This window comes from Mycetomoellerius zeteki, unplaced genomic scaffold (genome assembly GCF_001594055.1).
Source record: "Mycetomoellerius zeteki isolate Tzet28-1 unplaced genomic scaffold, Tzet1.0 scaffold68, whole genome shotgun sequence".
Taxonomy (NCBI): domain Eukaryota; kingdom Metazoa; phylum Arthropoda; class Insecta; order Hymenoptera; family Formicidae; genus Mycetomoellerius; species Mycetomoellerius zeteki.
In genome coordinates this window covers 166,737-183,749 of record NW_017257697.1, presented here as the reverse complement: position 1 = coordinate 183,749, position 17,013 = coordinate 166,737, and the positions used below count along the sequence as shown (strand labels likewise).

The 17,013-nt window shown below is 30.3% G+C and overlaps 2 protein-coding genes across 5 annotated transcripts in view; both read right to left on the bottom strand.

Annotated features, from left to right (window-relative positions):
• LOC108728969 (aquaporin) overlaps positions 1-9,124 on the bottom strand; it is a 22,809-nt gene extending 13,685 nt beyond the window's left edge. For 2 of the 4 annotated variants that reach the window (XM_018457834.1, XM_018457831.1), the window contains exons 1-2: positions 8,939-9,124; positions 902-1,089 (exon numbers count right to left, since the gene is read on the bottom strand). In XM_018457834.1, the coding sequence (XP_018313336.1) occupies positions 902-1,089; positions 8,939-8,963 (213 nt within the window). In that variant the 5' untranslated portion in view covers positions 8,964-9,124. Of the gene's footprint in view, positions 1-901; positions 1,090-1,226; positions 1,459-1,501; positions 1,557-8,938 lie in introns of those variants that run through there. The other 2 variants (XM_018457832.1, XM_018457835.1) reach the window with 2 other exon arrangements.
• A 4,371-nt stretch (positions 9,125-13,495) lies between these two features.
• LOC108728954 (aquaporin AQPAe.a) overlaps positions 13,496-17,013 on the bottom strand; it is a 31,259-nt gene continuing 27,741 nt past the window's right edge. The window contains exons 4-6 of the mRNA XM_018457800.1: positions 16,489-16,632; positions 14,623-15,069; positions 13,496-13,849 (exon numbers count right to left, since the gene is read on the bottom strand). Coding sequence (XP_018313302.1) covers positions 14,635-15,069; positions 16,489-16,632 — 579 coding nt within the window. The 3' untranslated portion in view covers positions 13,496-13,849; positions 14,623-14,634. The remainder of the gene's footprint in view (positions 13,850-14,622; positions 15,070-16,488; positions 16,633-17,013) is intronic.

The following is a 17,013-nucleotide window of genomic DNA, read 5'->3' as shown; positions in this document are numbered from 1 at the left end:
TTTGGCGCGAACGTCAGACAAAAGACACGAACTAATGCAACCTCAAACGCTGTAGCAATTGATTCTTTGAAGTCACGTGTGGCGCAGTCACACTGCACGGTGCGAAAACAAACAATGCCACATCAAAATTTGACATCGCGTTTGTCATGTGAAAGATTCACCATATCTTGGTGTTGAAATTCACACCAAATTATTTGACCACATTGACGTGGTGAAATTTCACACCGCTATTTTTTAGAGTGTATAAATATGAGAATACATCGCATGCCAATCATCGTTTTCAATTATTATAGATAAACTATAGAAATAAATAAAGATTTCCTCTCGGAATATATGGATATACACCGAAATTATATCATTTTGAATTAATTCGAACCGCGAATGTTATTTAATCACGGAACATCGTACTAGATGACGTTTATACGTAATTGTCATTGCTGTTATTTGTTTATTTAATATTAATCTTGTCACTTTCCACATGAAGAACTACAATATATAGGAATTGTGACGAAATAGATGTGCAATCTTATCACCGTAACGTAATATGATACAGTGATGTAATTTAATAAATATTAATATCTTAATGTAATTATAGTATTACAGTCAAATTTAACACGATAAATACTCCAATTACTTATAATATGGTTCAGTATGATATAATGATTTATTTGTGCTATATAAATGTAATACTATAATTATATTAAGGTATTAAAAAAGAGAGAAAGAGAGATAATTCTTAAAAGAAATATTGTAACGGAAACGACATATATATACAATAGTACAGAAGAGGAAGATTATAAAGAATATATATACAATAATATGGAATCATCATATTTTTTATCAAATTCAAAATGAAGATGAAGTAATAGTAGAAAATAATCGTCGAAGATTACTTACTGACCTGAATTACAACCATAACTGTTAAACCAAATGTCACCGTTATCTGTAAATGGAAAGGCACGACGCCAAGACCAGCAATACAACCCATACATCCCAAGAACACCAGCATAGCTGTACCGATTAGCTCCGCCAATCCGACGATGAGAGCATTCTTCATAGCGCCTTCTTCTTGCACCCATTTTTTCAGTCCTAAAACATTTCTTTAGTTAAAAAAAAAGAACTATAACATACCTTTTCTTTAGTCACAAAATTAAATATATAGTAATCTGAATGACGAATTTCACTTAAAAAGTTAAAATAATATCTAATACAATTGTGATTTTCACCGTTTATTGTTTAGCCACTTCTCAGGATTTATCCTTTTCGCATTTTACATTTTATAAAATCCCTCTTTAAGAAACAATGCAGCGTTACATATGGTTACATCAATTCTTCCTGAATTACCATCATCAGAGAAGAGAAAAGAGAAGAGACAGACTGCCTTTTACAACAAATCTTAATTATCTCGATAGCTGTTATCATTATGACTTATAGAGTGTATGATCGCGTGATAAAATCAGACATTTCTTAACACAATTGCATCACTTGCCTCTCGTCTTACGACGATTCCGCATTTTCCACGCCATGTCGACGCACGAACAAACATGGACAACTCGCGACTACTAACGAATAACTTTCACACCAGGTACCGGTTTAGTATCGCCGCTTGTGTAAGATCGACATACGCGATATCGATGTACGTCGATACTTTGCAAGTCGATTGTTAGTTGGAGGAAAAAACAGAGCTACTCATTTTATATTGATACAAACGTTGTTTTGCACTAGACGAAAGTGAGATATAAATAAATCTATTGATTATATGTCGAGTTACTAAATTTGCTTCAAATAACGCTTCTTCTTCTTCTTCTAAAAAACTTAACCTGATTGTACAGTTAAAGAAATATTTTAGGAAATGTACATATCGTGGCTGTACTTTATACAAATTTTAAAATTGCTTGTATAATTAGTACGGTCTATCTTGAATATAAAGTGGTATATAAAGTGAAGTTTAAAAATTTACGGAATCTCTTATCTTTTGCGCTGAATTCTCTTCAATTTTTCTGTTAATCCATTAAATCCTAAGAGACCACTACGCATTTTTTTTGTTTTTAAATCATTGTGTTTTTAAATTAAATCTTGATGAAACTTATTTATTAGCCTTTTAATTCTTATTGCCAAGAATTTTAGATGACTATGTATTGGCATTTAGAGGTAAAAATAGTCGCTCTTTCCGAAAATTTAGTCAATGATGGAGTGAGATGTTTAAAAAAAGACAAATGTTAAAAATAGAGGTCTACTGGAACTTAATGGGTTAATAGTGTAGGTATTCTATTATTTCAACTTTGAAACACGTGTATATAAAACCGATTTTTCTAAATTTTTAAATGATTGTATCTAGGAGAATTTTTACTAGAGTATAAAAAATGAGAGCACAATATGTGCTCCTTTTTCTCTCTCATTTTTCAAAGTAAAGAAACGTACTTTATTATCGCAGGGCATATACGTGTCACGATAAAAAATTGCGAGTACGCTTGCATTATTTATATCGGGGCATTGTTATAATTTATGATAAACTTTGCGACGATGATATATTGTACTTAACATTGCCATATTACAATCAGACGCAATTAGATGTGTAACGTAGTCTTTCAATATTGATCTTCTCTTCGTATTCCTCTCGAGTTCCTCGATCTGATAAGAGGAATTTAAATTATTGTAAATTTACGAATTTTGTTAATCACTTTAACAATAATCGTCGAGCGAACATTAGTATCCCAACGCAAGTATTTTACGGTGTTAATTATTCTAATTGAATAATTAAGCGCATAATTACTGAATCAACGAAATGAATAATTTAAAGTTTTGAAAGGATAAATATGAGAACTTTAATTAGCTAATTTTATCCCCTATAATGATACAAAATTTAATTTATCGGTTATTATTTTTATACAAGTAACCAACTATTTATTTATCAAAACTTTGGACAAATATCCTGAGGTATTTTAAGTTATAATAATTTAAGACCTTAAAATTTGTTTAATATAATTTTTCAAAATGTAATTATCAATTAGATATGTGCACAATTGTATTTTTTTTTGCTGTTTCGAAAAATATAATTTTTAAATTATATATTTGAAAAATATGATAATATTTTTTTAATTATTTCGAAAAACTAATTCTTGAATTATAATTACTATGAAAAATTCTAATAACTTATATTTATTAAAGAACAAATTTTCCGATCGAAGTATTTTCACGCACAGTAAATGTAGTATTTATACTAATCGACAGCGATGTCTATTAATGTTACGTAAATAACGAAAACTTCATGAACGACAAATACATTAACGGACAGAATTGTTAAACGCTTAATGGATAGAACGAACAGTCAATACGAATAAAATAGAAATTTATATTGACGTTAATCAAAATAAAATAGGAAAGGTATTGTAATTCACGAATAAGTCTGTTATATTAATAGATATAAATGAGATATATAGGTAAAAATTAAAATTTAATGAAACAGTGTCAAAGCAAAAATGTTTAAGCATCATCTTTAAAAACTCGTCGGACATATCACATTAAGAATAGAATTTTTCAAATGTATGCCAAAAACTATTATTTGCCTGTGATTTATAAAAGCATTTATCTCAGTCGAAGCTAAATCTTTTATGATTTATCCTTTTAAAAGGTACATAGCAGAAGCATAAACTATTCCAACATTAAATAACCTTTTGTATAAAGTATAAGCAGATATATCAATTTTATTGGCTGTTAAAAAAAAGCAATATAAAAATCATTTACAATCGAAGTATTTTTCATATATTTTTCAATCTTTTCTATAGCGACAAAAAAGAGAAATATAAAACTCTTGTAATATTTTATCCAATAATCTTATACAATTTCAAAATAGATTAAATCTAATTAGTATTTTGATTTTTTAGTTTAAAGAATGTTGATTTATACTTATTATTTAAATAATTCGCATTATGCATTTAGTTTGCATCGTATATTATACAAGACGCTTTCTTGCATAACATTACAAAAAAATTATTTCTTATTCATGATTTTAATTTTGCTCAACACTATTGGTCACGTAGGTCAATGATAAGATACTTGAGTTATATTCCCGATATTGTGCAAGACAGGAAAGATTTAGTAGTTGACAACTCCACTTTCAGAACCTGTCGATAACACTTATCCGGTGATAGTGAACAGATATCGTGTGATAAGGGCAGACAAATATATTTTTACGAGAAATGACAACTTTATGCATTTAAAATTGGGCATTATTATTATCTTTTATATTTCCGCCCCAAGTATTCTTTGCTCGCGACAGGATGTGTACATATAGATGATATATCTCGTATAACTAGGTGCAATCTAATATATGTATGATGCAGATTCGTTCGACGACTAATATACGATTCACGCATGCCCAATAATCTTTGGTCATTATACATTTCCACGAAGTTCTCTCCTTCGGCGTAGATTGTTCGATTGTTTGAGTTTCCACGCTTTAAACAGAGACGCAATTGCATTTCCATCCAACTACGTTTAATTTATCACCGATGGATTTGATACGCGAGTTTTTGCATAAATACAAAACACCGTAAAGAGCTCTTGTATAAATTCTTATTTACATTAAAACGAACAAATTGCTAATAATTATTATTTTCGAACACTTAGTAGTCATTAGATTAAATAATGGATATTTAACCAAAACAATTCTCTTTTGCATTAAATAACACAGTCCGCAATTAAGTATGCATCTGATGCACATAATGTTGATGTGGTTGAAGTGAATCATTACAATTATGCGATAATTTTCATCCGCTGCGTATACATCAATCAATCAGATCCCAGGTTGATCATTAGCATCGACGTCGTGAAACTTGTCTAAAGAAGACGGATGCATCGACGAGACGCGCAAGAAGAAGCCGCCAACTTCTTCGGTCGCGAGACATTGTTGTGCCTCTAATCGCTACTCAACGAGCAACCGTTCACGCTAACGAAGCTTTAATCTACGAGCTACATACAATCGGCTAATTTTACAGGAACGCCGCCAAGAGATTACGTGGCAATTAGTCAGTATAATCTGTCTATTAGATCGATGAATACGCGAGCATAAAGTCGAACGTTAGCTGATGCAAATTGACTAATGATCCATGATATCGTATATGCGTGTATACGATAAATTGACACAATTTTTTTATTTGCTTCAAGGCCATGAGGATCACAGTTTTTACTTTTATTAAGTTCCTCATTTTATTAAGTTCCTATTCTTCATTCACAGAAGAGTCGGTCTTATCATCTGATGTTCGAACGCAAAAGTGTTGTTCTTTGATTGTTATATAAACTTTGTACGCAGAATTGCTCAGATATTTGCATATCTTCTCTTCAAAAATTATATAATTCGATATATTATATCATTCCGTAATACAACAATAACCATTGTTTCACTTGATGCTTTTATGCAAATTTATCATGTTATTTTCTTAATAGTGATATTCGAAAAGGAGAACTAAATGCGATTTTCTTTATTAAGAATTGTATAAATTTTATTGAATTTAACTCATAAATGTACAAATATAAAGCATTTTAGATTGGCATTCCATAGATATTTTATAATTATTTATTTATCTAAGTTTGTTTAATCTAATTAGCGCATGTAACGTTTTATTATCGCTCTTTTCAGCATTCGACAATAAAATATTTGTACGTGACATTCTTAAAAAGCAAATTCTGCAAGAATTGACGTCACCGCTTTGCAACTAAGTTTTAAAGCTTTAGCAACAACTAAGTTTTAAAGCTAACGATTAGCTATAAAGTTGCGTTACAACGTGGCATATACATTTGTGAAATCTATGCAGAGGATAAGGTATATCTATGCAGAAATTATCTTTTAACCTCCGGTGATAAACATGTTTTTCCAATCACAGACTTGTATAACTAGACTGCTCACTTTGATTATACATATATTTTGTATGTAATAGAAAGAGACAAAAGTGACTAAAAAATCCTAATGTCCACCTATGTATGTTACATGTACGCGTATATGTGTGTGAATAAGCGGGCACAGAAATGACAGCTCATCGAGCATCAATTATTTAGCATCAAATGTGACTGTGAAGTTTAATAATAGAAGTCTGTATTTCCAATGGAGTTAATATTATAGATTAACTTTATATATCACAAAAAGAAACATTTATATATTTATTTCTTTTGTAGATTTATCTATTATCGCTTAATCTGTTTTATATAGTTTTATATAGTACATTGTTTTGTGTGCGTGTGCGTGTGCGTGTGCGTGTGCGTGTGCGTGTGCGTGTGTGTGTGATAGCTTAGCCTTTATTTCCACGACTGAAATAATTCATCCGGAACAAGTGATTTTTCTCGCTAATCAACTCGCAAAATTACAATATGCATGCAATTCTTATTTTATTTGCAGTATCGATAAAGTTGCACAACGACGTACCATTTAAATATCGCAGAAGGAATTTTTCCTTAATTATGTTTAATTAATGCATTTATAAATTAATCATTTACTTATTATTAGCAGAATTCAGATAATCGCGAACTGTCCTGCTCTATGCATCACAATATCGAATGAATTTATTTCACACCATACGATAAAAGCCAATAATACAAATTATCCAATAGCGACGAGTCGAAAGTCTAATCTCATGCCGACCATTGAATAAATACTCTTGCTAAATGATCTTTCGCCGTTGAAATACGTTCGGTAAATACACAGAGTCTCTGCAATGTAAATAGTAGTGTCCGATGTCAACGAAATCTTTCCCTGTATGTGTATCTATATCAGAATAAATCAGATAAAAATTTGTTCATACCAGGAAGCTTTATCACTATCTTTATGTGACTTAATAAGATTTTTTATTTTATCTGCCGAATGTTTGCGTTGCTTCATAAGTGCTGTAATTTTGATGAAATTTTAAATCGCGATATCATTATATCATGATGATAAAATGAACAAATTTGTGATAATAAAAAAGAAATAAAGAATACACATTATTAATATATACATATACGTATATCGTGCACATTAAAAAGTATATTAGCTTTCTATTTTGTATTGAAAACGAAACTAGGCCGAAATACATTCATGTGTAAAGTGAATATCATCATAGCAATTTTTTATATTTAATATTCATTTACAACAATTAGTAAAGCGATAAAATTTCAAAATTGCAACAAGTATCTCGTCAATTATATTCAGTATCTAGGTAGTTAACAATTAGTTTCAATGCTAAAAAAATTCTTATCGCTCGTATCGATATATTTCTTATCGTATGGATTAAATAAACATCTTATTTATTTTATTTTCATCATAAATCAGTAATACGTACAGGCGAAATATAAGAAATTATATTATAATATATCTTGAAATTAATAAAAAAAATGTATATACGTAAATAATCTGTTCATATAAGCTAAACAGTTCATCGCTAAAAATAGTATTCCGATTCTCGAATAGATGAAACAGAAATCTTTAAAGTTATGTACTGCGATTTTAAGAAAAAAATTTCGTAGATAAGAATTTCAAAATTAATGCAATATCCTTTACAAAAAATCTTTATAAATCTTTCTCGTTAAACGAGATTGTAATATTTAATATATTAATAGATAAAATTAGAATTTAATGTTACATAAGAGCAAAAGAAATGACCATGAACAAAACTTAAAAATAGTTTCTCAATATTATCACAGCCCGATGGCAATACGTGCGATAGTAATTTAAATACTATTTAAATTAAATTTTGCTTCTATGTTTACACAAGACTTTTCGGTTAATTTAAATCGATCATCACACCTGTCGTGCTTCCTTGTTAATATCGCATAATTATACATGGAGGAGAGAATTGTCATAGTGAGCCCTTGTTCTGGAGTATACGATTATCATTTATTATTATATTACCATGAATCGTATTACATGGAATTGTATCTAACATATCGTGTATACGATACATGGATATTAATTAGATTAATGATATAATTGTTCATATTCAATCTACACATGTAATTATTTAAATCATCACTAAATTTACAGGTGTAAAAGCTTTTGAAATATTTATATTAGATCCAAGAAATATTAACAAAAAAAGACTTGAAAAAATAACAATTCTATATTAATCTAATATTTCTTTTTGTAACATAATGGAAAGTTAAAATAATTAAATTCTATCTTAACGTGTCTAAACTGAAAATTGGAGGTGAAGATATCTTTTTCGATATCTAGACTACAGTCGATATAAAATTACTTACTTGACAACTTTATTTATTATTTCTAACAATAATTACCACAAAATACATAATGAATAATTATACTCTCTAAATTTCTTGGAGTAAAATCTCCTTCCAAGAGAATTAAAATACTTATTTGAAATATTTATATATATATATTATATATTACTGAGTTAAAATCACTATTTAAAAACAGTGAAAAATTTGCACTTTCGAATAAGAATGGCAAATTTTCATCCTTTTTTGAAGTGAAATTTCACACTTTTGAAATGAGATTCACTCATAAAAGTGAGATTTCTTTCCTTAGAAGTGAATTTCACTCCAAAAAAAGAGTACAAATCTGCCACTCTTATTTAAGACTGCGAATTTATCACTCTTTTTTAATAATGGCAACATTTTAACTTTTTTGGAGTGAGATTTCACTGCAAGAAATTTAGAGTGTACCAGAACCAAATTTTCTTTGCACGTTGTCTATATATAAACCTAGATATATTTGGAAATAATTATGTTGCATAAAACACATACTATAATAGTTTCACTTACTATTTCTGTTTTATTATACTCAATTCTGAATTATTTATGTAATATTTAATCGCTCGTCAAGTTTGTTTTCTATTATAATGAATAACAAAATTAATTAAGTCCAATTATCATCGCGAAGCAAAAATATTTTTAATGAGATTCTTACCTTTGAAAATTTCCAAGAAAGACGGTTTTAATGAGAATATCTTACCTGCGCGAAAATCGTTCGGCGGCATGACGGAGCGTCTTTGACCCGAGAATCACAACACTATGAACACAAACTGAACGACGGAATTCCGATAGTCTCTGACAACGGAGAGTAAGATAGAGACCCGTGCACTTCGTCAGCCGGCCCTCTTCTGGACTAGGAATGATCGTAACACTCGCGGAGAACATGCGTAGCCTCTTTTCTTGCGATGTAATGAAGTATACAAACTCCCTACTTCTGCCGCTATTCATTATTCGTTCGCACGTAAAATCAGGCGGGAACGTTAATTTTAGAAATGCGATCTCTCGCGGGGAAAAATATTGATATTTACATCACGCATCAACTAAAATTTTTATTAATATTAGAATAAAACATAATCCGCGCGCTATACGTGGATGATTCGTTTTTGTATGTGTGTGTTATGATACATAAAAGATTTTATAATATTAAATATGAACAGATTAAAAATTTATATATTTTCATATTTATTATATTCTTTATTTAAAAAATACAAATATAAATTTCTCATAATATAATGGATTTAAATTTTTCATTAGGTTATACAGTATTTGGAATCAATATGCCATCATTAGTTTGCATTGAATTTTTTAAAGACAAATAATGAATAAAATTATACTATATTAATTATTACTGCTAACTATCCCTTAACATTAATATGTGCGATGACAGTTTCGATATGTAAAGTTGTCGAAATCGCACCGGCTCTTAAATCGCACTACCTCGCTTAAAAATTCAATTATTGTATTTATATACATTCTTACGGGTTATTTAAGAACTACATGATACTGTAATGTTATTCCGTTATACTTGTAACATGAAGTGTAACAAGAGTGTCGTTATTTACATGAACAAAGTTTGCTTTACATTTTTTTATAGATAAAGTAAATAAAAGTTTAAAAAATGCTTTAATTTTCTAAATCGCACGTTACCTAATATTTTTCCATTTCTTACATTTTTATTTCATTCATTATTATATAAAAATGTATATTGTAAATCTACAAAGTGTTTATTTTATTTCACGTAGAAACTCCTTAAATTACTTCTTGAAATTATCATGTGTTTCAGAAATTATGAAAAATATATTCTTAAGTTTTTAACAGCATAATAATATACAATTTTTTCCTTTTCTTATGTAATTTTTAAATTTTTTACATTATCATAATGTTTTAAATGAGGAATATTGATATAATGCGATTTGGACAATGAATTTTTTCGTTGTCAAAATCGCACCAAACTGAAAAAATTCTCATTTTAAACGTTATAATAGCACAAAAAAATTATGAAAAAGTTACATAAGAAAGAGAAAAGAATGCAGTTTATTATGCTGTAAAAATCTTAAGAATATACTTCATAATTTCTGAGTTATGAGCTTTTAAATAAAAAGTGATATGATTTCGGCAACCTTACCCTAATAAATACAACGAAAACTTCAATTAGCATTATGATAAAAAAAAAGATACAAATACTTCAGTTTTAAATTTTTTTAACGAGACTTGTATATATGTATCTTGATCAAATCTGCGATGAGCCCACTAATCAATGACCGCGACTGAGAAACTTTTTTATACTACAAACAATGCTAGGAAGTAATTTTCTATGTCGTTAAGCTTCCAATCTTTATCGTGGTTTACAATACTGATGGGAAAAACCGACGAATTCGTAGGATTGACAAACGAACAAGGAAATTATGGAATATTATTACATCTTTGAGTTCTATCGTATTTACTTTGTTGCATAATACTTTTTTTATTTATCAGATTCTTTTACAGTTTACTTTTGCTTTAATTGTTAAACTATTTTTGTTAATATTATCTTTCCCATGCATAAAATATTCAATCTCTGCGAATATCAGTTTTAAAGTCCGAGATATAACTAATTTTAGAATGGATCGTTTATAAATCTCGCAACTATGTGTTTTTTGCTCTTTCTATTATTATTATTCGCGTTTGAAGGAATATAAAAATATATTATTATTCGCGTTTGAAGGAATATAAAAAATATATATTCCTTCACCATAATACACACCTTCAGTTTGGCTTTTCAATTATATACGACTGTGTCACATAGGTTTTTTATATATGTATAATACACATTCTTAATTTGCCAGTTTATGTGATACGCTAACAATTTTTTTCTCTGCGTATAAAACTGTTGTTGATAAAACGCGAATAATAAATTTTTTGTAACTCTTGACGTGACGATATATGGAATACTGTAGCATAGATGTAAGATACATATTAGCTCAGTTGATAATACTAGTAGTAAAATCGTAATCCTGCAATAAATTGCATATTCACGAAATATTTATTACCGGTTGCAAGCTGCTTACATTACAGATGCTTGTGAACGATCTCGAGATTAGTTTTTAAAAAGGAAAAATAATTTTTTTAGAAATTACTTCTCCTTTATAGAGTATAAATTTTTGCAGTATGTTCTAAGAGCAAAGATGCGTCTCGAAGAGAAAAACTCGTCAAAACATCGTATGTAATTTATTCGAAAAGCCATATCCCATTACAATTCATGACACATACATGCAACAGTCGTGTAATCCGATCTTATCCTCTACGACGCTTCGCGCGCAAATGAAGCTTACGAATTCCGGGCGAACCAAGGGCGCTATTCTGTAACTGTTTTATACGCCTACCGACAGTTATCGGTGTCGTTGCGTAGCTTTTTCACCATCTAAAATATCTGTGCGACGACACCGACAACTGTCGGTAGGCATGTAAAGACAATTACAGAATAGGGGCTCAGGGTAGCTTTCATGTAACTTTTTCTTTAGAGCGGAAACGTAAAAAATGAAAATTTGTATGTATGTATGTACATATACACATATACATGCAAACAATTTTCACTTTTTACGTTTCCGCTCAAGGGAAAAAATTACATGATCGCTATCCAGAATCTACTGCGTGTGATTTCGCATTCAGACACTTAAAGTTATTGTTATCTATACAAGAGAGGATATAGGGGAGGAAGCGGATGAGATAGTCCGAAATGTGTGTATTTTATATTTACATATACATTAAGCCACGAAACGTAATTGCAATCGCGTGCACACACGCATATAGGGACACTCACGCTCACCCTCACACGCGTGCATAGATATGTACCGAGTACAATTAAAACTTTGACGCGACCGACGGCGATGGAGGTAATTTCCTGAATTCACCGAGACTAATTCCGTTATTTCGAATTTCGTCGCAGCAAGGATGAGAGAGAGAGAGAGAGAGAGAGAGAGAGAGAGAGAGAGACAGGAAGAGAGAACGGCCGTGTTGCGCTGCTGCGCGAGAGCAGCCACCTCAACGTCGGTCTTAACGAGCTGCATCCCGTACGTGTACGATATAATGGCGGCGAATTTAGTGGAATTGGGAGCGAGCGAACCGAGTCTGTAATCCATAAATTCGCTAATAATTAATAAAAAGCGCGGCGAGAGACGGCACCGCCGCGAGATACGCATGAGAGGGATTTCTTCTACGCGCGAGCTTCAAAATCACGAAAAAATAAAGAGAAATAAGAGAACAGGAGAGAGTTAATACTTGAAACTATATACTACTATACAAGACGAAACTATACTATGCATTTCTGGTGCTTCACTTCGTGTTACAGGACGTAGAGCGATCATCTTCGAAAGTGTGTGTGCTGGCAATTAAAAGACTACGTAGACTATACAGGAAAAATATAAATGTATAATAATATGCATCACAGTTGAATAATATTTCAAATATATTTTATTTATATATCTTTTTAAATATATAATACTATAAATATTTGAAATGCATATAACGCTAATTATTTATCATTTCGATTTTTGGAATAAAATTGTTAAAAATATGTTTTACTACTTATTTTTTGAATCACCATTGTAACAATATCCTCGATACAATATACAATGTATACTCTTGCTCTAAAATAACTTCTTTATTTTGAAATAAGAATAATTTATCATTTACGTTTTTATATTAAAAATGCATTTTTACGGTATTTTACGCAATCGTAACGCGGACAAAATAAATAGAAATGAAACAGGTTGAAGAATCTTATTAAATGCAAAACTTATTAAGAAAGAAAAATAATGCGCTAAGAAAACTTCATATAGCCAAAACATGTTAATCATGACTTTTTACGTATGTTTGAGAATAAATAATTGTTTTTAATATATTAAAATTTTTTATCTACTTATCAATTGGCCATTATTTTTCCTTCTTACAATAAATATAAAATCTAATATAACGAACACATACATATCAATAATTTTTGCGTCTACCGCACTGAGAAAAAGATAATTAAAAATTTATTTATGAGAAATATATTTCACTGAAATAAATCTTTATTTAAATACGACGAATAAAATTGTATTTCTAGCAAATAAATCATCTATTTTATTTTTTACAATTAATGAGGATATATTTTACAGAAATGTATATTTCATTATCACAATCACATCTTTTCATAACTATAATAATAAGTATCGTAGAAAACGTTGTCAGTAAGTAACATTTGCTTCGCAATACTTTGACATTTTTTCTCAGTGTTGTATTTAATTTAACAAAATATATAATAGTAGGTACACGGTGTCTTATCTATAAATAATATATCGTACTTTTGTACAAAATCTGTCACATCAGTCTACGACACAAAAATCCTTGTCGCGTAGCAGTCCTTCGATGCGTTGCGATCCTTCAGGTTACAAGATTTCGAATGGGACGTTTCCGAGCGTCTTGGAAGTAGAAATCCGTAAAGTTCCAAGCTCGTCTGTTTCTATCGCTCCGCACGAGAGCTTTCACCGCAACTTTCGCAACGTCCTCTTTCTCAACCAGGGAGAATACCAGTGCGATCAGGATTTCTTGTTCAATTTGTGAACCACCGACGACCGGAATGCAATTTCGCTCACTGGAAGAAAGCACGCACGATACAAACTCGGTTCGTAGATCATTCGGTAAAAATGACGTAACGACGTCGTCCAAAAATGTCCAGGGGATATTTGAAAGACTGAATGAACGAAAGTAGGACAAGCGTAAAAGAATTATTTGAAAACGTGCCAAGTTCGTATGACACTCGCAGAGCGCCGATGAAATTTTCGACAGAAAAGAACTATCCACACGAGCAATTTCATTTGTCAAATAATTTTTTGATTAGCTATGATATATTATTGGCTGTCAAAAAATTATTTAACGTAACTTTAAAAAATATTCAATACACATGACAATAATATAATATATCGATATGATGATAATAAGTTTAAGAAATAAAATTTAAAATAAAAAAAAACGTTTAAGAAATTACATAAATAGTTAAACATATAAAATGTACTTTTTTGAGCTAAAAAAAATTAAGTTTTATTTAATCCTTAAACATCACACTACAGAAACAACATATTTAAATATGGCAACCCAATTCGATTGCTTACAATTTTCATAAAAATAAACATGTAATAAATTTTTTTTCAATCGAAATGTCAGACATTTAAGAAACATAATAACCAAATGAATATACCTTTATTAAAAATTATAAACAATGGAAAAAAACATTAGATATAGAAAAAGATATGCCAGATGTGTCATATCTAACAGGCGTTTAAGGGTTGATTTTAATTTTTATTGTTGCTCGTAAACTGATAATTAATGTGTACAAAATTACGTTTTTATTGGAGTGCAGAAACTTACACATTATTCCATTTAAGTCTCGATGTCGTTCAAAGTTTCTACATCTTGCGTATTCTTCTGATTTTTCAAAAATAAGCATCGATAGATTAAAGTCGCAATAACGGAGCCTCCAATCGGTCCCAACCAGTATAACCAGTGATAGCGCCAGTGGCCAGTCCAGACTGCTGGTCCGAACGATCTAGCGGGGTTCATGCTGCAGCCGGTATGAGGGATGAAAGCAAGACATAGCATGGAGACGCAGAGGCCAAATTTCAATCCCAACGAGTCGCTATTCTTCGCGTTTCGCGAGTCCCAACTACTGCACGCGAAAAAAACAAGTACGCCAGTAGCAAGAGCCTCAGCCGCGATTCCATGTCCGATCCCGATGGCCTCATTAACGTTCGTCGTGCAAAACTTGTAGGTTGTCGTTGAATCACCATCATGCACAAGATCTGCCGGCGTTATCATCTGTTAATTGATATTAAAACAAAAGTTAATTCAATTTGAATCAATCGATACTTGCACAGATTTACTACACTATTTATTGTTGTTTGTGCAGTAAATAATTCGAACTAGCTATTAAAATTTTATCTACAACAATCAATGAAATAGCATTTTAGATAATCGGATGCTGCAATTAACGAATATACACACACTCAGAGAAAAAAGTCATATCAGTAACTATAAATTTGTAGTGAAATAGCGCCTCGATATACATATTATTAAATTCTAATAAGAATACTAGATTAAGTGAACTAAGAAAATATAGTACATTAAACATATAATCAATTTATAAATGGTTAATATTACTATATTTTCGTAGTTCACTTAATTTACTTATTGTTGTTATTAAAGTTTTACAATACATAGTTACAAATTTGTGTATGCATTTCTTATTTATTTTTGTCTTCCAAGTTTGAAATCAACGCTGCGCCTTTTATTGTAAGCTGAGTGGTTTCCTTCTTAAGAGAAACTGAACTCCGCTACGTCCCTCTGGTGACAAAGCCGCGTACTACTCGTACTGAGCGACACTTTAAAAATTTTTGTCTAAATTAGAAAAATGTAATTGTTATATCTATTTGCATGAAGTCCAAGTAACTACTCAATGTAGTTGAGTCACTATTTCACTACCAATTAATAGTGCATACAATTTATTACCGTGATTATATTTTTATGACATTCAGCACTACTTTAGTTTCTATTACTTTGTAAAATTAGTTACAGGTACTTCAATTGCAAAAGTTGCCAAATTTATAGTTGCTGGAACTATTTAGTTTTCTCTTAGTGCAGAAACAATTATTTTAAAGTTTCTAAAAATTTATCTAAATACAGATTTAAAAATGATTTTATTGAATCATGAAAATTATTATGTATGTATGAAATTTAAGCATGATGAGTAATGCTGCAAAAAACATCGACATTCTAGTAACTAAACATTCCTACAATTATTTTGATAGTCCAGTGAAATCATTTTCAGATTTGTATTTAGCTAAATTTTTATCTTAGCAAAACTGTTATTTCCGTGTAGAGATAATAAGCTTGTTTGTCGACAAAATAGCCTAACTTGCCTAGTAATTGAATATGATTGGTTCTTACTTTTAGATCCGATCAATCACATTCAGTCGCTCGACGCGCATTCTACTCCAATTTAAACGCGACTAATATTTTATGTTTAGGAGCAAACGGATGTTTGGATGGGTAAAAATAAACGTAATGTTTGCAGCTTTGAGATAACGTAATTTTTGACACCTAACACGTTATATAAACACAGATATGTATCAGCATGTTATTATCACCGAAATATGATTGTTAAGGTATCTCCGCCGAAACGTAATTTAAATATGATCTTTGTAACCTGAATAAATGAATATGTGCGTATTCATTGACCTTTAGCAAGCCGTAACCTAACAGGGCACCCAAACATTGTGCAATAATGTAAAATCCAGCCATTATGAGGGACTTTTTGCCAAGAATTACTGCGGCGATCGTAATAGCCGGATTGAGATGAGCGCCGCTGATGTGACCAACGCACTGGAAAAGAACAAATATGTATTTAATCGACGATAAGGTTTAATCTGATAATGTGGATATGTACCAATTATGTCGAAATGTATCAATAAATTGCTACTTAGAAATATTCGCTTTTATATGTTCGATTCTACTTATAAATTAATATATATTAATTAATATATTGTAATATATGTGTGTGTTATAATATGTAATATAACATATATCTAGAGGAGAGAGTTGCCGAATGCGTACCACTTAACCTATTTTCTATTATATTATATTTTCCATTTGGCACTGTTTTGTATGCAAATGAACATTAGAAATTGTAGCTTGAGGTTTCAAACGTTTATTATTACATGTTTAACTTTTCACCAATAACAAATTAATTTGTTATAAATCTTT